Raw genomic sequence first — 23,452 nt, 5'->3', positions numbered from 1 at the left:
GCTGTATCATATAAAAACGCTTACCAAGATTCGTTACGCAAGACCAAGTTTTAAATTAGTTGCATTTTGAAGGGGTGGGCGCTTTGCCGAATGTGACCCCAAATATAAAAATTGCACAAAAGTGGGGGGTGGGCGCTTGCCCGGGCATGGGCGCTAACGCGGTCGAGTACGGTAAATAGACAATCTGTTGTATACGCCGCTTGGAACTCAAGTTTCAAGGACACGCTCGTGACAACCCCTCTGCTTTAATAGGATGAGCACAAAAAGAACTTTCAATAATTTAATGGGGACTGTGTCATTTTCAATGACTTGTAAACAATGTACCGGTAGTAGGGCTTGTAGAGCTTTTGAAATATGTTATAGAAAAGCTGACCTAATTTTATCCCACGTGTCCATTAGTAAATTTTCGCAGCTGGTTAAGTATTCAAAACAAGAAAAATTTTTGCATTATGCCTGTCACCTTTTTTGGGGAGAACAATGCCATTCCGATTACAGACCTTGGTCATGTATGGATAGATCTTGTGTGAACTTAATACATACATGTACATTGAACGTTTGCAAGTAATTTTGTTTCTCAGACTGGATTCAAAATGGCTGACTGGTGGTCATTTTGTTGTTAGTTATGAATGTGGGGTGGGGGGGGGGGGTGTTGGCATTTTGTTGTAATGAATGTGGTTTCAGAGCTGTATCTGACATTAATTGACCAGGATGGATCTGATTCAGAATGGTGGAATGCTGTTATAAAGTATGCCTCTGACATATATTGATTGATGGCAATCAAACTACTATTCCTATGTCATTTCTTTCATGCTCTGATTCAAAGTGGCTGACTAATTTCAGTTATGTTTACTGTTAAAATAAGGATGACTCTTGTCATATCATGAAATGACTTGCTTTGGTACAAAATTGTTGACTGGTAGCCATTTTTTATGAATTCTTTACCAGATCACTGACATGCTTGAACATGCTTCAAACATCACATAAGCATCAAACTTACTGTTGTACATTTCCATATATATGGAACTGAATCTCGCTCATACATGAACAGATTTTGTTTACTACATGGTATATGCATTTTTCACATATAATGGTATTTAAAACATTATGTTGAAAAAGTAACGTGAAATAGCTGTGCTACAAGTCTCATGTACCAGGGTGTGACATATTACCAGACCGCACATTAACGGATGAAATCAGTTGTCAGGTAGCCAAGCCTCAAGTACCAAGGTGTGACATATTACCAGACTGCACGTCACAGGACGGAATCAGTTGTCAGTTAGCCAAGTCTCAAGTACCAGGGTGTGACATATTACCAGACCACACATCACCAGATGGAATCAGTTGTCAGTTAGCCAAGTCTCATGTACCAGGGTGTGACATATTATCAGACCACACATCACCAGATGGAATCAGTTGTCACCGGATGGAATCAGTTGTCAGTTAGCCAAGTCTCAGGTACTTGGTTTTGACATATTACCAGACTGCATTTCACCGGATGGAATCAGTTGTCAGTTAGCCAAGTCTCAAGTACCAGGATGTGATGTAATACCAACCACACAACACCAGATGGAATCACCACTCAGTCAATCCAGTGTCAAGTACCACAGTGTGACATATCGTCAGACCACACATCATCCGATGAAATTAGTAGCCCGTTAGCTGAGATTGTTACTGATCGTCACTTGAACGCTGCTCCATTAACGAATGTTTTTACGAACAATACTGACTCAGAATATGGCTGTACATGATTTGTGATGTTTCCATAATTCAGTTCGGATGAAATATCCCAAACAGGCTGGACAGGGAACATATTTAGTTGCACCTATCTGATATGATGGTTTTTTTAAAGGGAATTAGAAAACCCTTTCCTGCCTTGAGTACTTCAACATTATTTGCATGATTTCCTTTGTTAGCTTTTGCCACAGCAATTTTCTTTCAGCACTTCTGGATTTAAAACTCAACACATGAGCTACATCTGGTTCTTCACTATGCTTGAGAATCCAATACGTGCTACCATGTGCTTGAACAAATATGCACAGAAATGTGGTTTGACTTGCCCTGAATGTTTCAACTCAACCAATCTTAAGAAAGCAAATTGCAACTATGTTTCAACTTTTCAACTTGAAAGACAATGGACAGGAAATTTTGGCTGTTTTTTGGGGTCATTACATCAGAGTTCATAGGAAGTTTTATAGGCTCCCACAAAACATCCTGCAGATCGCTAAAGTCAGCAGAATTATACTTGCTTGTGAAAGAGGATCTGTAGAAAAGTATAAGAACAAATCACTTGATGACATAGAGATTGACTTGAATGGTAAGTATGGATTTACTTTAACGTACATATATGCCAGAATATTTTCAATGAATGTGGTGATGGTATGTTCTTTTTTACCGCCCTATATTCGTGAAAGTAATTCCTGATTGGATGAAGTCATTTTGAAAGTGTATTTATGCCAAAGCCACAGTTCCTGTGGTTGGCAAAATGGTTTTCAACTGCAGTTTTGAAATTTTTAAATGTTATTCTAAAAATCGTAAATCACACATTTATGCCTAAACAAAAATGGATGTTCTTACATAAAAAAAAAATTAATTTCTCATTACTATTGTATGCTTCATCAATATGTGTGTTTATTTCAGATGATGAAGAATCAGTGCTGATTGATATCAAGACTCCTGAAGGTATGTGAGAGTTATAATACTGGAAAATCAAGAATTTATGGATGGATTGACGATTAGAAACAAGGTGGCTGAATGTCAATCATTTCAGTGTTAAAAAAATCATAATTAAGCATCAGCTTCTGGATCCATATCTCTGACATGTTTATGTTCCAACTATATTACTATAAACAAAACTATACATCTTAAGTTTGATAACTAACTGGGACTGTGCCATGCATGGCTTGTTTTTTATAAAGGGGAAATAAAATCCAACTATGAAACTATTACATTACGTTATTCTTCATGAACAGCGTCTGTGTTTGCACACACTGTCACAGATCAGTACATTTCCGAATCTTTATTACTTTCATTATACCTGGTATTTTTTCAGCACCTACTGAGAAAACAGCAGATTTAGCTGTATGTAAGATAGAACCGTATTTGATACTAGAATCCAGTTTTAGGAATCTCAAGAATGGGAATGAACTTTCTGATGATATTGTCAATTCTGCTGTCTATCCTGCCACTCAAAAAAGAGAGGTAACTTAAAGTTATATTAATTTAAAGTTATATTAATTACTTCACTGAGTCTGTGTCACATCATTGTAATTAGATAAGAAATAATTTGTGTACACTATAGCATGCTGTACAGTTATCATGTGCTAGATAATATAATTAAAAAATAGAAATGATAATATTATAAAAGCTAAATTAAATCTTGTTTAAATTGTTAATACAATAGGGGACATTATACTATATAGTTTTTTTTCCAGAAAGATGTGTTCAACCTATAGGTGTCTTGGCAAATTTAAAAATCTTAAAAACTAAATTTCAGGATTAATGGCATTGGTTTGTTTGTTAAAGCTTCTCTTGTACATTAATGTACATTATTGCTATGCATAGCTCAACAATTTCTCTTCTGGACAACTGAAGATAACCTCACTCTTAAAAGAATTATTAGATGGCAGAGGAGTTCAAACTTTATTTTGAACACCATTTGTTTTCATTTGAGTTCTTGTTCATAATTTCATGTTTAGTTTTATATCCTATACATGTCCAGGCTCCACATGTATGTGGTAAATTTTGTTACCACTTTTCCAGCTGAAGACTACAAGTTGTGAAATATTTGTTATTCTATATCACTAATAGCTCTAAATTAAGTTAAACTTTGTGATTTAAACTGAGCATCATTAAAGCTATGATGTTCAAGTCAATTTGATAACTATATTCTTGATATTTTTTTTCTCAGAGAATCAAATTTTTTGACCATAATTTAATGTCATCCATTTGTCTGAGGGGTGAAACCACTTATCCAAAGAAGGTAAGATTATCAAGCTTTAAAAGTTTTTGTGACCTTTATTTTATAAAACTTTGTCTAAACTAGTTCATGTATGTTTTCATTCTTAGCAGTATACATGTCGAGTAAATAGAAATTTCACATGTGTCTATTCTGCATATGTATAAAAGATCTTATTTTTATTTTTATTATCAAAGTTGCATACTCTTCACTCATTTTTGCTTTTAGTCCCCGTTCGGACGTAGTCCGAAAACGGGGACTTATGTTTTGCCCTGTGTGCGTCCGTGCGTGCGTCCGTGTGTGCGGACGTGCATGGACCGATTAAGTTCAAACTTCACTCATACATCACACATTATATGGGACATACATTGTATGCACATGCATTTTTTTCATGATCCGATTAACGATAGCCGAATAAGGCCGAAAATGCATCAAAATCGCACATTTTCACCATTCCGGACCCGGATCTCAGTTATGCATGAACAGATTTTGTTCAAATTTGGTACATACATTAAACATAATAGGACCTTGATGCACGTCATTTTTTTTTTTTGGATCGGGTTTGAAATGGCCGACTGGCGGCCATTTTGTTTTAAAGTATTCAGTTCTGGATCCGTATGTGAGACATGCTTGGATTGTTCGAGTTCAAACTTCACACACACAAGGTACATCATGTCACAAATATGTATGTGCATTTGTTTCATGATTTTATTAACGATAGCCAAATGGCGGCCTCTTTAAGGTCGAAAATGCATTGAAATCGCACATTTTCACCATTCCGAACCCGGATCTCAGTTATGCATGGACGGATTTTGTTCAAATTTGGTACATACATTAAACATAATAGGACCTTGATGCACGTCATTTTTTTTTCGGATCAAGTTCGAAATGGCTGACTGGTGGCCATTTTGTTTTAATAAATTCAGTTCTGGATCCGTATCCAAGACATGTCTGGATTGATCAAGTTCAAACTTCACACACACATGGTACATCATGTCACAAATATGTATGTGCATTTGTTTCATGATCCGCTTAACAATAGCTGAATGATGGCCATTTTAAGGCCGAAAATGCATCAAAATCACGTATTTTCACAATTCCATAATCGGATCTCAGTCATGCATGGATGGATTTTGTTCAGATTTAGTACAATGTGTTGTACATATGCAGGTGCATTTCGGTCATGATCTGCTTTCAATGTATATGTCACTCAAATATGAACGGAACGGGGACGTGTCATTGACAATGACTTGTCTACTTTCATTTACACTTACAGATTGATTTTTCCAAGCATGACTTGATAATGGGAACTATGTATGAAGGCGGACAAAATATTTGTGGTATTATACAAGATGGACACTGAACTCTTGTGGTAAATATTTAAGAATTTTTCTTAGTCATTCTCATGTATATACAATATACAAATTTATATAATAATCTTTCATTCAGTAATACAGATAACAAAGCACTGATTTCAATTTTCTCATTAAATCTTGCTGTCACTTTGCAGTTTTCTCAGTATCTTTGCCTACTTGTCTACTGAATTTGTAGAACACGAATAGGAGGCTATGTCGTGAAAAGCACCTCTACCTGTCAATCTTTTGGTACATCCTTCTGATTTTGTGAACATTTATGTTTGAAAAATGGTATTTTGTGCAAAAATTGTTTCATTCATTTCTTTTTATGCACTTTAGTTCTGTTGGCAACTATTACTGCAAAAATAACTATTTGCATTATATATTTTTTGATAGACAGTCTTTTGCAACATGCAATTATTAAATATTGGCAGTACTCACTGCACAGGTTACAGTATACAGGAATTCAGGTAGCTGTAACTAGGAAAATATTTCTGTTGCTGTGCACTGGAAACTAAAATTACCTTACAGATATTACAACATTTCTATTCATCTGCACACGACAACTACAACTGGTAGTTTATACTGCTTATATGCACTCAGACTGTTTTTATATTCAGCTTTTTCTTGAACTGGGACAACAGTGCACAATCTTAGAGGCTTATATTCAGTGAGGTCTTGAGCTTTCATCATGCATCGTATTGGATATATGCACATGCATACATGCTTCTATGGTGTAGGAATTTATCCACACATCCCCCATGGTACATGCAATATCATGAGTATAATTTCCTGTCATAATAAAGACAATGTTGTTCTTAGTATGTAGTAACATCATAAATATATGCCCACTTATTTATAGCAAAATAGAACTAATTATTCCAAGATGCCAATATCACGACTTATGTGTATGGTAGACTCAGTTTGAGCGAGTCAATGAGTTTCAATTCAAAATGGCCAACTGGCAGTCATCTTGTTTTTTGAAAATGTCATATTTTGGACATGCTTTCTCAGTTTTTATTCAAATTTGTTTACATAGATCATACATGTTAGGATATGTCCTCCGTTCGTCAGTGCATCCAACTGTCTGTGCGTTCGTACGTTTGTCTGTCCGTCCAGAGTTGCATTTCAAAATTTTTAATTGTAGTGCCTCATTCCTATCTTCAGACATGCATTTTCTTAAACATACTTTAAACAATTTTAGCAAGTGCAATAACAGAGTGCACCTCAATTTGTTTTACTTTCACTTGTGATCTTTGTTTTTCTCTTGTTCGAATTTGATGTAAATAAACTATCTGTTGTATTTGCCACTTGGGACACAAGTTTCAAGGACACGCTCGCAACAACCAACACCTTCACTTTAATATGACGAGCATAAAGAGAACTTTCAAAAATTTAATGGGGACTGTGTAATTTTCAATGACTTGTTCCTCATAACTATGTCATTTTTTTTTCATCATGTCAACAATTCCAACATTCAATGTTCCTGTCCCGATTTCGTGTCACAGTGAATGCGTATACATGTTGATTACTTTTGACTGTTGACCGAATGGAAATTTTGTGCTCTTGAGTCTTTTTGAATGCCACAATAAATGACAGACAAAAGATAATTTTTAGTCCTCAAATGTCAATTCACCAAAATACAACTATGACTTGTTTTAATTGGGGCACATTTTCTGTTTTAATATCTTATACGCATCTGACACAGATTTTGTTTATCTGTTGAACTCTTGAATGTGACTTGCCTGTATAGATATACTTATTTATATATTCTGTTGTTTTGAATAATAGTCTATATATAAATGAAACACACATACTTCTAATGATAAAGCTTCTGATATAAAAACACTTTTTTTTAATGATTGTTTTGACAGGAAGTAAATCAAATGGAGCGCAAAATATTATATCTCAATTCTTTGGGGGAAAGCAAAGAGAAAATGAATCAAATTCAGCAGAACTGGAAGTGAGTATTAGTCTATATTATGTACATGTATTGTTTTCCATAAGTCAACTGTTGGTACTAATCTGTTTCTGATCTGTAGGGCTTGATAAGGTAATTTTTTGGTCTTAAAATTGGATGTTCAAGCCTTGGGTCTGTGTGTACAATTTTGGTACATGTACATTGTATGTGTAAGTTAAATTTTTCCATTCCTGTATGAGCTTTGGAAAATCTTAAGGTCCTGGCCATCTATGCACACATGTGTACAAGTATGTTGGGGAGCCAGTTTTTGGATGCAGTTTGGCCAACATCATTCAAATTTTACCAGTGCTGAAGTTTTTCAGTGTCACGGATGTCTATGATCATTTTTCTGTTACCAGTAATAACAATTGCATTGCATTGTCGAGTTGTAATTTTTATTTTGTCAAAGTTTGCTGCCATTGTTGATCTAATACAGCCAACTGGTGGCCACTTTTATTTTGATGGATGGTATTCAGGACACACATCTGGAACAGGCCTAAAGAAATTCAATTAATTTTTTGTACATGGATAGTACATGACATACATGATTGTACATATAAAGATGTGGTCAAAGATGGACTGTCATTAGTTTTGGTTGTTAATTTGCATCTAAAAATCAAACTATTTTTCATGGCTGGAACCACATTTTTGGCATGTGTGGACTTATTTCAGTCAAACTTTTACCTTTTAGGGGGGGTGGGTGGTGATGCACATCGTGGCTGGTCAATATTTTGTTTTCATCCGTCCATTCAAAATTGTTTAGTACATGCATGGCATCAACATGTACATGGTTTTAATGAATGCTGAAGTAGCAACTTTTCACTTCTGCAAATACACTTACTACTTTGTGTCTGTTTTACAGCAATCATATTAGTAAATTCATCTGCTACTTACTGGTTAACATAATTTGAACAGGACTATGGCAATGAAAACACCTTAGTTTATGGTGATTGGATACTGTCACTTCTGAAAGCTAAAAATTTGTCCTCCACTGTTCTTTTACTCTTCTAACAGTTTTTGATTGAAATATTTCACTTTTTTTTAGTAAATTTGCAGTTAACAAAGAAGAAGATGGAAATTACAAAGTATCAACAATTGACCATGCAGTGCAAGTGTCTCTTGTGGAGTTTTTGTCATTAAGGTAAGGATATATCCCTGAATCATTTGAATATTTTGATATGTATTAGTGTTACAGCCAGGAAACCTCATCGTGTGTCAGTTGAAATTTAATAGATATAAATAGATATTACAGTACAGCTAAATACTTACTTACCTAATGTGCTAATGCTTTGTTAAAATCGTGTTATGACCTTGCTAACTCTACATTATTGAATGTAAGCTTTGTATTAACAGTAGGCTGTGACTGTATGGAAATACTCACAAAAATATTTGTTGATAAAAACAGTGGGCATAAAATATAGCAGAATGAAAATAAGTTGTCTAGATTACTACTACTAGATTACATGCTACTTATCAGGGATAGGAAAAAGTTGTCAAAACAACTATTCAAATTCACAACTCTGATTGATTGCTTGCCATGGCCTCATGCCAGCGCCAAGACAACATTTAGATTTGCAGTCCCTGTTGGTACATTCACTGTCATCCAACAGTGGTTTACTGTGTTTGATGCATTATTTATTACAGATGAATTGAAACATCAGTCCATGACTTCCCTTTGAATTTTCTGCGCAAGGACTGTACAAAATCAATCCATATTTGAAATGAGAATTATAGTTTATTATTATCACATTATATAGGACGAAAATTACATGTAAATAGTGTCCATTGTCGTAATTCAACATTGCTACGATGTCAATAAAGTTTCTATAGGGTAATTCAGTAACGATCTCCACTTGTCAAAAATACTTCTCGTAAAAATAACAGTAGTAATAGTCTTTGAATGTATTAATAAGAATGGCCAATTTATTACGGATACTTAATTGTACGCAAGTTAAAATCTATAGATTATATCAAAGCAGTTCTATTGCCACTCGTCTAGTACAGATCAAGGATTGGATGATAGTAGATACATTATTTGACAAACATGATTACTGAAAAAACATGTGGCTGCAAAGTATAAAATATCTATCTTTCTGGAGCACAGTTGTATTTGTGTTTTACCCTTTCAAATGTATTATATTTTTGATTCAAACACTATTTTAATTATATTTAAAAACTTTGAATAAGAATCAACTTTACAACCCTGAATATGCTAACATTATGTTACACTGATGCAAAGCTAACATCAAGTTAACATGTATTAACACATTTTGGTAAACAAGTTTTGAGCTGAAATAAATGGCTCATGCATGAGGGAAATAGACATTTCATATTTCTTTGACTGCTGTCTAGTTTCATCTTGTGAGGTTTTTCACTTTCTGATGTCTATGATCATTTTTCTGTTGCCAGTAATAATAATTGCATTGCTTTGCCTATTTGTAATTTTTATTTTGTCAAAGCCTTTTTGGCGGATGAAAAATAATGTGGGCATGTAGTTATTTATACATGTTCTATGATTTACATGTATATCAATTTTTAAGTTTGCAGAGTATTTAGCAAAAGAAAAATACACACAATTATTGCATGGAATGGACAAAGTTTTTGAACTCAGAGAAGATATCGTATATTGGCTCTCAGAATCAGGTAAATAAGACATTCTCTCTTGAAAAAATAACTGGATTTTCTTGTGTTAAACTTTATAGTATTGGCTTTCATGTTTGTTACCCACATTCAGAATTTCTTCCTTTTAATTTTAAGTATATACTTTTCTTGAGTTCATATGTGATTTTGAAAGTAAATAAAATCAGAAATGCAAACAACTTTTAAAATCATAGTGTGTAATTTAGTGTCATTTGGGTTCATATCGTATGCCAATATTGTTTTTTTTTTAAATACACTGTTTTCAAATTTTTATAATTGACTTTCATGAATTAAATGGCTGGCTGTTCTTGCAGGTGTTAAAGAGCAAAACTCAAACACAAATGAACCATTGCTTCAGACTGAAGAGCAAAAAAAAGCTAAACAAGCACATCCAGGTAAGTGTGCCACATTTTGACAGATTGGTAAGTTGGAAACATGCTTTGTATCAAGTAACATACGTTTTTATCATTATGTGCAGTCCCTTCATATATACACTTTCTGGAGATATTACTATCCTTATTCCTTACAATGATGGGGTGTTGATTCGTTCTGGCTCAAATTGTTCAGCATGCATGAAGCTGGCAGAATTTTAATTTATAACTAACATATATGAATTGCAGGATTCATTTTTCTTCTTTCTTTTTCATTTACATTTTACTTGATTCTTCCTTTTAGTTCAGCATGAGCTTGCTTATCCTAAAAGAAGGGCATCTGGCAAAAGTGATGTTTCTTTCACTCAGACTTCATCTAGTGTAAAGAAAAAAAGCAGACAGATGCCTCAAGGTATGGAACTGTTTCAGTATGTCTTTAGCTGCCAAAATTTCAATGTGTATTGCACCTCGTAGACTATGACTTTATGATGTCTATTTAAACAATAATGAACGACCCGCCAACCCATAATGGACGAAAGCTTACTCCATTATGAGTTGACAAAGAATTTATTATTGTTATTTTTTGAAGCATTTTCAATATCAGTGGATTTGCTGCCACTAAAAAATGGAAAATTTCGAGAAAAATCCACAGTGAACAGAACTGTTTCGCAGTCACTGGCCTGTGAATCTGAATAATTTAAAATGTCTTTCTGAAAATTGTATTCACAATCTCATATGGCAAACTAAGAAAGAAACTAGTTTTTATCCATCAAATATTCTTGTAATTAAATAATTTACAGTGTGGTGTGGAGTAGCATTGTAGTGGTCGCCCGAGTGAACGGCACACAGTGACTAGTACTTTTGGTGTCCGTCACGACCTTGCACTATGCTATGCTAGACGGCCGCCTATGGACTGACGGAATTGACTGTGCGTAGGAGTGTGTACCATGGGTACATGTACGTTGTCGTATTGTTACCCAATCCAGCAAGTGTTTTCAAACCATTGAGGTGGATTTTATTGGCTACAGTCCTGTAATAGCTATTTTCAAATGCTACGAGAGGCCCATGATTTGATGAATACTTCAAGCCAAACGAATGCGTAGCGAGTGAGTGAACATGGCTGGAAAGCTAGTGGGTGTTAGCCATCCTACAAACAGTGATTTTAATCTTGCTGTATAAATAACAAGTCATTGTTAACGACACAGTCCCCGTCCAAAATTTTGTGATTTGACATATCAATTTGATGCTGATGAAGTCATTGAGATTAGATTGAAACCATTAATAGGAGATGGATTTGTAAAAAAAAATATGATTTATTGCTTTTACATGAGAATTGGACAATCACATTGAATCAAATTACAAAAATAATGTTCGTGTTGATGTATCTATTGGTATACTGTTTTTGTACAAAATTTAAACAGAAATATTCATTGCATTCATAGGAAAGTAGGCATGGGTACCATGAAAAACAAAATGGCCGCCATATTTGTTTGAATCACGAAAAAAGTATGACGTGCACATATAACCAAATGTGTATGATCATCATTCCAAGTTTAATCCAAATCGACCCAGTCATCTTTGAGAAACAGCCTCGGACATGTGAAAATGACGATTTAGCGCTTATACATTAAAATTGGGCATCGGCCAGCCATATCGAATTGAATCACAAAAACCATGCTGGTGCAGATGTATCTCTTGGTATACTATCTTTGTACAAACTTTAAACAGAGACATTCATTGCATTCAAGATAAAGTAGCATGGGTACCATGAAAAACAAGATGGCCGCCATATTTGTTCGAATCACGATAAAAAAATGACGTGCAACTACAAACCAATATGTATGATCATCATACCAACTTTGATCCAAATCGGCCCAGTCATCTCCGAGAAACTGCTGCAGACACGTTTAGGTATCAGAAATAGCAAATTTTACATCCAAAATGGCCACAAGTCGGCCATTTTTGCTCCGATAATAAAGTAACTTGACGCGTATTTGTAAGATATTATGTCTTCATGTAAAGTTTGAATGAAATCAGTCAATTGGTGTTTGAGATACATACATACGGATGGACGGACGAACGGACGGACGGACGGATGGAACTAACCCAAAATGATAGTCCCCGTTTTCGGACTTCGTTCGAACAGGGACTAAAAAAAGACACCTGACAACAATCTTGTTTCACAAATAAGTGTAGTACTACTATTCATTTTTCTGTACTCACACTCTGTAAACATAGCAGCATCTGCTTGGATGAATCACCCCGGGTTAACCTTAGTTCATTGACACGATTAGGGACATGACAGCGGCATCAGTCGTGGAATCTAGAAGCATGCCTACTAGATGAAATGCTTCAACCGAGCGTGCTTTAACGTAGAGAGCTAACGAGGATGCTTGCAATTTCTCTTTTTAAATAGTTTCTCCTTTATTCGTTTTCGAAAACTACATTGTAATCAAATCCATGGTACAGGGATCAATAATGGGATACATTATTGCGAATAATCTGCTGCATTGACATCATAAAATCCACTGATATTGATAATGCTATAATATAATTAAATATAAGGTTTACTTTAAAATTGCATTACATCATTTATTACATATCCATGTTGATTTGTTTTTGTTATGTTTGACTGACTGGTGGTCATTTACAAAACCATAAAAAATCAACATATGAAAATGTCATTTAATTTGAAATTACTCATAGGATATTACTTATACACCTTGTTTTGATTTTGAGTGATGGCAATTTTTCAACTATTATTTCAAACAACTTCTTTTTGAAAATCTAAACAATTTTGCAGCAACAGATTTTGATTTGCGGCTGTCTATTACCTTGTTACTTTGTAACAGTAGATTTACTTGATATTTTCTTTTTGTGTTAGGTGCAGAATATAAGATATGGAGTGTTGAAGAAAAGATGGCTGTTACAAATTATTTTTCGCAAGATATTAGACTTCTACACGTGCCTGGAAAGGCTGCTTGCAGTAGTTGTTTACAACAGAATCCAGTTTTGTGCCATAGGTCCTGGAAAAATGTAAAAGATTGTGTTCGTAATTTGATTACGGTACATAAGAGACGGAAGGATAAATGAATTCTGTTATTTTTGCTGCCAGATGTTATATAATAATGTGGTATACATCAAACTGTAAAGAACTGCTAAAGAGCCGCCAGTTCATATTTGCTACCACACCTGATTCTACATCTCACCTCATCAGGTGCTCGGCCATGGTAGTATTAAACTCTTTTTATAGAAAGGGATTCGTTCCAGCAGGATTATGATTTAAGGTATAGATACAGGTTCTTGGGCACTTGGGAGTGAATTTTGTTTGTTTTTTGCTTTTTTTTATCCAAAGTCTTGGCTATAGATTGTTAAAATTTCGCAGTATTGTGAATAGTGGAACATACTCAAAAAACGATTTTAAATTATAGAAAACAGGTACAAACATTCTCTTTTTTGAATGTTTAGCAAGATTAGGCAAGGCTACTTACATAAATAATCAAAAAGAAACATGGTGAAAAAAGTAATGACGGGATCTCCATATTATGCACTATATTTAACTTTTTTCAAAACAATAATAGGTTGTTGTCAAAATAGTGTGAGAATTTCAAGACAAACTGACAAAAACTGTGGAAGCTAATTAATTTCCAATCTCTGTGACTAACCAGAAAACACGAACGGAGATAATGCCTGTTTTATGAAAGTGACGTTAATCGTCTACAAAAATGGCTATTGCATCACAACGACATGCCAAAATCCATCATACATCGATGCTTGCTGATGTTCAATCGTCAGATAAAAAATAAAATAAAAATATTTACAATTCAAGGGAAACGGACGTAAAATTGTCTGCAGAGTCAACACCTTGCGCGAAAACTTCTCAGAACCCAATTTCAAAATTATAGCTTCCTCATCATCGGAAGTCATCTTTTAGGTTATTATTAATATGACCACACCCGACCCATAAAATATGAAAATTAGCTAAATCCAGTTATTTCCTTTGATCTCAGCAACCACTTTCGTTCATATTTGGTATGATTACACCTTGATCACGTAGATGTGCTTCTACAGTAATGACCACGCCCTCCCAATATGCAAATTAGATCAATGCAGTGATTTGCTGCGTTCTCTACCACGGCCGTGTCGATTTTATTCATATTTGTTATGATTACACCTTGGCACAAATTGATGTGCCTTTGGCAATAATGACCACACCCTCCCAAAAATATGCAAATTAGATCAATGCAGTTATTTGCTCTTATCCCAGCAACCATTGGGCCAATTTAGTTAATATTTGGTAGAATTACACCATGACAGGAGTAGATGTGCGTTTGGCAATAATGACCACACCCTCCTAAAAATATGCAAATTAGATCAATGCAGTTATTTGCTTCTATCTCTAACACCACTGCGTCGATTTTATTCATATTTGGTATATTTACACCTTGGCACGAGTAGATGTGCTTTTGGCAATAATGACCACACCCTCCTAAAAATATGCAAATTAGATCAATGCAGTCATTTGCTCTTATCCCAGGAACCATTGGGCCAATTTAGTTCATATTTGGTAGGATTACACCTTGACACAAGTAGATGTGCTTCTAATAGTAATGACCACGCCCTCCCAAGAATATGCAAATTAGATCAATGCAGTTATTTGCTCTTATCCCAGCAACCATTGGGCCAATTTAGTTCATATTTGGTAGAATTACACCTTGGCACGTGTAGATGTGCTTTGGCAATAATGACCACGCCCTCCCCAAAATATGCAATTAGATCAATTCAGATCAATTCAGGTATTTTCTGTTATCTCAACCCCCAGTGTCGATTTTATTTATATTTGGTATGATTACATTTGGAACAAGTAGATGTACTTTTGGCAGTAATGACCACACCCTCCCAAAAATATGCAAATTAGGTCAATGGAGTTATTTGCTGCTATCTCTACCACCATGTCGATTTTATTCATATTTGGTATGATTACACCTTAGAATAAGTATATGTGCGTTTAGCAGTAATGACCAAGCACTCCCAAAAATATGCAAATTAAAACAATGCAGTTATTTGCTCTTATTGCAGCCACCAATGGGGCGATTTTATTCATATATCAAAACAGATATTTAAGTGAATATTTGTATGGATATAGTAAATAACTGCATTGTTTTAATCTCCATGGGCAGTTTAAAGGCATTTATTGTTTACTGCAAATAAAGTGGAGCCGAGTTCATTTTAACTATGCTAATGAGGAGACAAAGTGGAGACGGTGTCCGTGTCAATGTTTTACTTTTGTATATGTACCTTGGGTATACCTCTGTTAGATTTGTTCATTTCATGATGATATCTTCAATTCTCTAATTTTGGCGAATGTTTTTGCTATTTTTGACTTCTTGCTAAAAGTCCGATTGCTTTGATATTACATATATAGGTCCTACATGTGGGCCTTTTTCAGATTTGTTCATTTCGTGGTGATATATCAATGATCTAATTTTGATGAATATTTTTGGGGAAAAGTGATATTTTTGAATTCTTGTTGAAAACAGCAAGTCCGATTGCTTTTGATATGTTCTTTAATTGCAATGTGTATTGCTAACAGTGGAGCTATCTCAGCTGACAGGCTGCTTGTTATAAATTACAACTGGCATGAATGAACTAATACATAATTTGTTTACAAAACTTGGCAAGCTCTGTGGGTGGTACATGTAGTGCTGCCGTCTGTTGCATTCTCTTCTTGAAATGGTAGTTACTTGTCCTTTTTCTTTTTCAATCCTGCATTTCAGTTATAATACTAGAATTTATACTTCTATAATTCAACCACTCAAAATACACTTCTGACAATTCGGTCACTCAAACAAATAATTTCTGTTTTCCTTCTAATAATTCTGCCACTTAAAGAATAAAAAACTACTGTGATTGCATAGCGATGCCTGTATGGCCATTGTCAACACAGCGTTATACATGATATTGAATCAAGTAGAGTAAAATCTTGTGATACTAATCTCTAGAACCACTCAGATTGGCACATATGTTTTATGAACCAATATGTGTTCTTTCAAAGATGTCTATGACTATACTCATTTTAAACTATCCTTTTAGTCCCTGTTTCATACGCAGTCTGAAAGGCGACTATTAATTCTTATTTCAATTTTCCGTCTGTGACGTCTCAGATATAGATATAGATGAAATTTGACAGGTTGATGAACAAGTCTCTGCCGAGTATGCACGTAACTTTCAAGATTTTCATCCAAAATTACCCCTCCCTACTGCACTGACAGAGCAACTGAGCATGCTCAGAATAAATAATTAGCTTAGATTGTAATACTTGGATTTTTAGTGATGTCATGACCTGGTCATGACCTTGATCTGAATCAGTGACAGATGGGTCGTACCATTACCAATCTCAGTGGGAAATGTTGAGGGGTGTCGGGGCTACATTTTGATGGGAATTATAGTCGTGATAATGAAACAAATCCAGGTCCTGGTAATATACAAATACCTGAATTAACAAAGAAGTCAAGTCGTTATTAAAGGTACATCAAGGTTTACTCAGATTTGTGAATGCAGTTTCTTGAGCATGTATGAGACATAGTTTGGTCGCACTTGTGTACTCTGAGATGTTGGACCCAGGTCAATGAAAGTTTACAGTTATCAGATTAAGGGAAATCACTTTATGATGAGTTGTACCCACATAGAGTACATATTAAATCAATTGTTTGCAGATGTTCCAATTATTATTTAAACATGAGTATTTTATGGTTAAATAATGAGGACTGTGAAATTCATGCCTTGTTTAATTCTTTTTTTAAATCTCAATTTGTTTGTTTTTTCAAATTCAATTTTCAAGATGCAATATGAATGAGGACATGTAAATTTTAATATTTTTGTTTGATTATAAATGGATGAATACATTGGACTGTATTTTATCATGAAATGAAATAGATTTTCTAAATTGTGCTACACATCTGAGTATTTTTGCAACGAAACAATTATATTCTCTAATATGCATGTGTTCTGGTTGTTCTGGTACATACAAGAACAATCACTACACATGTATAGTGATTTTGATTCTTCAACCATTGCTTTGGTAGGATGAAAATACCATGTAAAATACCACAAAATTACGGCATGCTGTAACTAATAACCTCATATTATTATAGGAGTTGGTTATAAATAGACTTCCAGCCTGTGTAGTATTATATATCTATGCGACTCTTGTTGTTATTCTGTTAAGCCACACTACTATCGGTCGTTATCGGTCGTTTGAAGACGATGTCTGGATTCTATAGTAGTCTGAGGTTTTTGAAACGTTTTTAAAGAGATACAAACACCTCTGACATAAAATTCATCAGCAATCATGATGATATGGAAGTGATCGGCCGTCTAACAAAGATGGAACAGACTTAAACACAGATTCTTATACAAATCCATGTCCCTCTGAAAGACCCAACAAGAAAGTGACTCTTCACTCTCGACAAGTTTGAAGGTGCAGTTTGAAAATGCATTTACAATTAGAGACATAAAATTCACTGGATGACGATGAGGGCGCATATTATGAATATTGTTTCTCATGTCCACAATGCCCGTAGCAGTACTGCATTGGTGTTAAATTGTGCCCCTTTTTAACAGAAATGACTGCAATAAATTTGTGACTGTATATATTAAATCACTACTGGATTTCGAAGAATTCTGTTCACTGTTTTTCTAAACCATGTTTCGCATACGACTTGTTTACCACTTCCGTGTCACTGAGAATGTTCTAGAAACGTACTGTGTCTGGGTAGAATATTCTAGATTTTTAGGAACTGGTTGAATAGGTAATAGAACACTGTAGAAGGCAATAGAAGGTAATGGAACATTCTAGAAATTTGTAGTAAGTTCCAGACTCATTATGTATGCTGATGTAATGGTCTATTTATAGACAGTGGGGGTATATATAGGGGAGTTGTTCAGCACTGAGATCAGATCGGAGATCTCGTTGAATTGTATTGGAGTTTAAGTATCTAGTTATTGGAGTAGTGGAGTTTTACCGCGTTATTGTACTTGATGTTTGCAGAGTATAATAATACCAGTACCAGTTGAAACCTCATCTGTTGGCTCCGTGTTCGTGTTTTATCATCGCCGCCAGGGAAGTCTTTCTGTTACTGTTGCCATTTTGGTATTTGAACCATCACACCTGTACTATACCAATTATGGTAATATTACGTTGCGTGTGACATCTGGGGGCTCGTCCGGGAACAGTGAAGACATATAGAAGACAACATGGCCAGCAAGATAAAAGATATGTCGAAACAAGAGTTGATGGAATGGGCGGATGAACTGGGAATGACTGGAGAAGACAAAAGGAAATTTATTTTGGAGCAACTGAGTGCTCAGCGGGCTGACAGGCAAGCGGCGAGGGAAGAGAGAAAGGCAAAAATGGAAATAGAAGCAGAGGTGAGGAAAATGGAGATTGAGGAAAGAAAGGAAAAGTTACGACTGGAAGCGAAAGCAGAACAGCGAGAAAAGGAAAAGGAGATTGAGGAAAGAAAGGAAAAGTTACGGCTGGAAGCGGGAGCAGGCGAAAGAGAGAAATTGCAAATGGAAGCAGAACAGCGAGAAAAGGAAAGAGAATTTGAGTTGAGGAAATTAGAGCTGCAAGCAGCAATGCCGGGGTTCCAACAGGCTGATTTTGGCGGTCAACGAAATGTGGTCAGTGATGCACAGTCACCAAAGTTGCTTGCATTTTTTGATGGTAAGGATGAACTTGATAGTTATTTATTGCGGTTTGAGAGGTTTGCAACGAATGCGAGTTGGCATAGAGATGGATGGGCCACAAAATTGAGTGCACTGTTGACTGGTAGAGCACTGGAAGTATATTCTAGAATGTCCGACAATGATTCAGTTGACTATGATCGTGTGAAGGTGGCATGTTGACAAGATACGATTTCACAGAGGATGGGTGCAGGAAGCGATTCTGTGAAATTAAACCTGAAAGTTCCGAGAGTCCTGACCAGTTAATTGTGCGGCTCAAGAATTATTTTGCTAAATGCATTGAGTTGTCATTCACTGCAGCCACATATGGTGGTGTTACCGACTTGATGGTGAAGGAGCAGTTTATTGGTGCCTGTACAAGAGATCTTGCAGTTTATCTTAAAGAAAGAGCACCCAAAAATTTAGATGAGTTGGCGGTAATAGCAAAGCAGTACCTAGTGGCACATGGTCGACAGTTATCCACGAAGGACCAGGTGAGGCGTAATGATAATAAGACTGCCATTAGAGATACTGATGTGGGACAGGGCAGTAGTATCCGGTGTTTTGTATGTCAGGGTGTTGGTCATCGAGCAGCACAATGTCCATCCCACGTTACTGATGTCAATCATGACAAAGGTAAACAGTGCCTTCAGTGTGGTGCCATGGGACATGTGGCTAAGTTCTGCCGTAGTGGACAACACAGGGGTCAAGAAAGAAAGAGTGTCAAACCCAGCACTACTACTGGTGCAGCTGCAGTGGTTAAAGAGGAGTCTAATATCAGTGCTAGCTGTGCTGTTCAAATTAACAGTGATGTGCCTAAAATGATTGAGAAAGACCATTTGTGGTTAGCATCGAGGGAGCAGTTAAAGGTTGTGAATGGTGCATGTATGTAACGGAGTGGTGTTGTGGAGGACAGGACTTTTCCTGTGGGTCAAGGGAAGGTTGGTGACACAGCTGTGACCATGTTGAGAGACACTGGGTGTAATGGCATTATAGTAAAGAAGAGCTTGGTACCAGATGACCAGTATACAAAAAAGATGGGTCATATATTGATGGTTGATCGTACTGTAAGAAGGGTTCCAGTCGCCATGGTGGAAATTGATACGCCATATTTAAGATGTCACCAGTATGTGTTTGAGTTGAGAGATCGGTTAGAACGGACTTTAGAGATTGCTCGAGTAGAATTACAGAAGGCACAGAACCGATACAAGTGTTAATATGATCGTAAAACGAAGAAGCGAGTACTTAAGGAAGGAGATAAGGTGTTAATTTTGCTGCCAACTGACAACAACAAGCTCTTGATGCAGTGGAAAGGTCCATATGTGGTGGAGCAGGTAATAGGTGAAAACGATTATCGAGTGAGGGTAGGTGACAAAGTGAAGATGTATCATGTAAATATGTTAAAGTTGTATGTTGAGCGGGAGATGTCACCTCAACCAGATGTAAGTGAGACAAGTTACCCACCAAACAGCCGTAGTCAGATGAAGAGAATGCTGTAGACGAAGATGATCTTCTAGATTTAGGAACTTGTACATCCAAGGAGTCAGGTAAAGATGTTCAAATTGGTACAGACCTGACAGAACACCAGAGGAAAGAACTGGTGGGTTTAGTCAATACTAATGATAAGGTGTTTACTGATTTGCCAGGAAAGACTAAGATAATCAGTCATAAGATTGACCTGACAAATTATACACCAATACGATCTAAGCCATACTCACTACCATATGCAATAAGGGAGAACCTTAGGCAAGATATTGAAGATATGTTAAAAATGGGAGTAATCAGGAAGTCCACATCACCCTATGCGTCACCGGTGGTGATTGTAAAGTAGAAGGATGGATCGAATCGCATATGTGTAGACTATAGGAAATTAAATAAGGTCACTGTAACAGACCCTGAGCCAATGGTAACGACAGGGGACATATTTCAGAGACTACATAATAGTAAGTTCCTGTCAAAAATTGATTTAAGTAAGGGTTATTGGCAGATACCAGTGGCTGAAGAAGATATACCAAAGAAAGCATTATGAATTTTTAAAGATGCCATTTGGAATGAAGAATTCGGGAGCTACTCTGGTGCGGGGAATGAGGAAATTATTGTCAGGTATGGAGGGGGTTGGAAGCTATATAGATGTTCTGATAGTTTATTCAAGCTGTTGGGATGAGCATGTTCAAGTATTATATGAGTTGTTACGAAGACTGGGGGCAGCGGACATAACAGCTAGACCATCCAAGTGTGTTCTGGGTGCAACATCAGTAGAATTCCTGGGTCATGAAATTGGACACAATTGGGTGAGTTCAAGTCACGACAACATGGAGAAAATTCTAGAAGCGCAAAGACCAACGACCAAGAAAGGTGTCCGATCATTCTTTGGGTTGGTCAATTACTACAGAGACCACATCCCCTTATTCGCAACTATTGCAGCACCCCTGAGTGACCTACTAAGGAAAGGACAACCCAACAAAGTTTTATGGGGAGAGGCCCAAAAGAAAGCATATAACACTTTGCGGGAATACTTATTAGGCAAACCAATTTTGAAGTTGACAGACCCACAGAAACCATTTGTGTTGCGGACGGACGCGTCTCAGGTAGGAATTGGAGCAGTACTTATGCAGAATCATGGTGAGAAGCTTCATCCAGTTGCTTATGCAAGTAAGAAGTTATCCGATGCAGAAATGAAATATTCAACTGTAGAAAGGGAATGTTTAGCCATAGTTTGGGGCGTGAATAAATTTCGCCTATATTTAGCCGGTGTGGAGTTCATTTTACATTGTCTTACCTGGATAAAGCCAAGTTTGCAAATGACCGGGTGATGAGATGGGCGATGACTCTCCAAGGATATAGTTATAGTGTTGAGGATATTCCTGTACGGGACAATAAACCATTGTCGCTTTATCTGAAACCTGGCTTTATCTGAAACCTGGCAAATCAATGATTCATCTTATTTTAATAACCAAAAGTATACTCTTATCATGAAATGTCGTACTGGTGCATTTGGGGGAGGGGTGGCAGCATATATCCACAATTCGGTTGATTACCGTGTATTGAATTCTAACATTATTCCCCAATCTGAAACCTTGTGGCTAGAATTACACTTGAACTCTGGTTATTTTAACATAGGCATTATATATAGGAAACCAGGAACAAATGTGGATGACTTCAGTACTGGCCTAGAAAACCACCTTATGAATATAAATGTTACTAAATCAAAGTGTGGTGATTTTAATATTGATTATAATAATCAATCAGCTACAGTAAATCAGAATTACATCAATTCTATGGCCAGTATCAATTACAAACAACTAATCAATAAACCCACACGTTCAACAAATAGCTCATCAACAATAATTGACCACATATATTCAAACTTCTATGATTATTTTGTGCACTGTGGCACTATTCTGACAGATATAACAGATCATTTTCCCATTTTTGCATTCATTGAAAATCTTGACAAAATGTACCAAAAGCAGAGTGTATATTATACTCAAGACTTTTCCCGGTATAATATTGAAAATTTTCATCTGAAATTAAACAGTGTCAACTGGTCTAACGTCCCAAACAGCTTGGATGTAAATAATGCGTATAATACTTTTTCGTCTATTTTTAGCACTATTTGTGACAAAGTGGCCCCCTTAGTCAAGATGAAAAAAAGATCAAAACTACCCAAGAAGCCATGGATAACGAGGGGCATTACAAAATCAATCAGACATAAAAATAAACTATACGAGAAAGTGATTAAAAGTAATTACAATCCAAATCGCCTGTCTGCTTACAAAACCTACAGAAATATTTTAACAACTATTCTTAGAAAATCTAAAAAAAAATATTACTTCAATTTAATTAATCTAAATAAAAACAACCCGACTAAACTCTGGAAAACGATAAATGATTTAACAGGAAGGGCCACTGGGAATGGTGGTAGACTGCCTAAACTACTTACCATAGACAACCCGCTTTCTCAAACCATGAATATTCATGACCCAATAAAAATAACTAACTGTTTTAATAGATTTTTTGCTAATATTGGGGAGGAACTTGCTATGAATATTAACACATCTGCCGATCCCTTGGACTACTTCACAACTACCAATTTGAATTCCTTCTTTCTCCAACCAGTTACCATCCATGAAATAGAATCTGATCTAAAATTATTAGACCCGCGTAAATCTTGTGGCCATGACTATAATTATTCTCGTCTTCTAAGAGATGCTGCCCCTTTCATTAAAATACCTCTTTTTCACATTATAAATCAATCCTTTATGTCTGGTATGTTCCCCGACCAACTAAAAATAGCCAAAATTACTCCTATTTTTAAAAAAGGTTCACCCTATTTGCCTGGTAATTATAGACCCATCTCAATCTTACCCGTTATCAGTAAAATTATTGAAAAAACTCTGCACAAACAATTATCTTCCTTTCTTAACAAATTTAATATTATCAA

General features: G+C 35.8%; 2 protein-coding genes across 3 annotated transcripts; both read left to right on the top strand.

Moving 5' to 3' along the window:
* Positions 1 to 1,248: 1,248 nt before the first annotated feature.
* Positions 1,249 to 9,849, top strand: LOC146738054 (uncharacterized). 2 transcript variants are annotated; one of them, XM_085503049.1, is made up of 8 exons: positions 1,249 to 2,314; positions 2,638 to 2,679; positions 3,050 to 3,198; positions 3,908 to 3,979; positions 5,232 to 5,327; positions 7,185 to 7,273; positions 8,316 to 8,411; positions 9,818 to 9,849. In XM_085503049.1, the coding sequence occupies exons 1-5, from the start codon at positions 2,104 to 2,106 to the stop codon at positions 5,316 to 5,318; spliced, it is 561 nt and encodes a 186-aa protein (XP_085359175.1). In that variant the 5' UTR covers positions 1,249 to 2,103; the 3' UTR covers positions 5,319 to 5,327; positions 7,185 to 7,273; positions 8,316 to 8,411; positions 9,818 to 9,849. The 2 variants fall into 2 exon arrangements, with proteins under 2 accessions (XP_085359175.1, XP_085359174.1); XM_085503048.1 differs by having other exon boundaries at positions 9,811 to 9,845.
* On the top strand, positions 9,742 to 17,237 carry LOC146738053 (uncharacterized). Its single transcript, XM_085503050.1, has 4 exons — positions 9,742 to 9,913; positions 10,225 to 10,305; positions 10,586 to 10,693; positions 13,166 to 17,237. Exons 1-4 carry the CDS (start codon positions 9,859 to 9,861, stop codon positions 13,372 to 13,374), a joined length of 453 nt encoding a protein of 150 aa, XP_085359176.1. The 5' UTR covers positions 9,742 to 9,858; the 3' UTR covers positions 13,375 to 17,237.
* The last annotated feature ends 6,215 nt before the right edge of the window (positions 17,238 to 23,452 follow it).

Source organism: Saccoglossus kowalevskii, chromosome 9 (genome assembly GCF_978046115.1).
Source record: "Saccoglossus kowalevskii chromosome 9, keSacKowa6.1, whole genome shotgun sequence".
Classification (NCBI taxonomy): Eukaryota; Metazoa; Hemichordata; class Enteropneusta; family Harrimaniidae; genus Saccoglossus; species Saccoglossus kowalevskii.
This window is presented reverse-complemented; position numbering and strand designations above follow the sequence as displayed.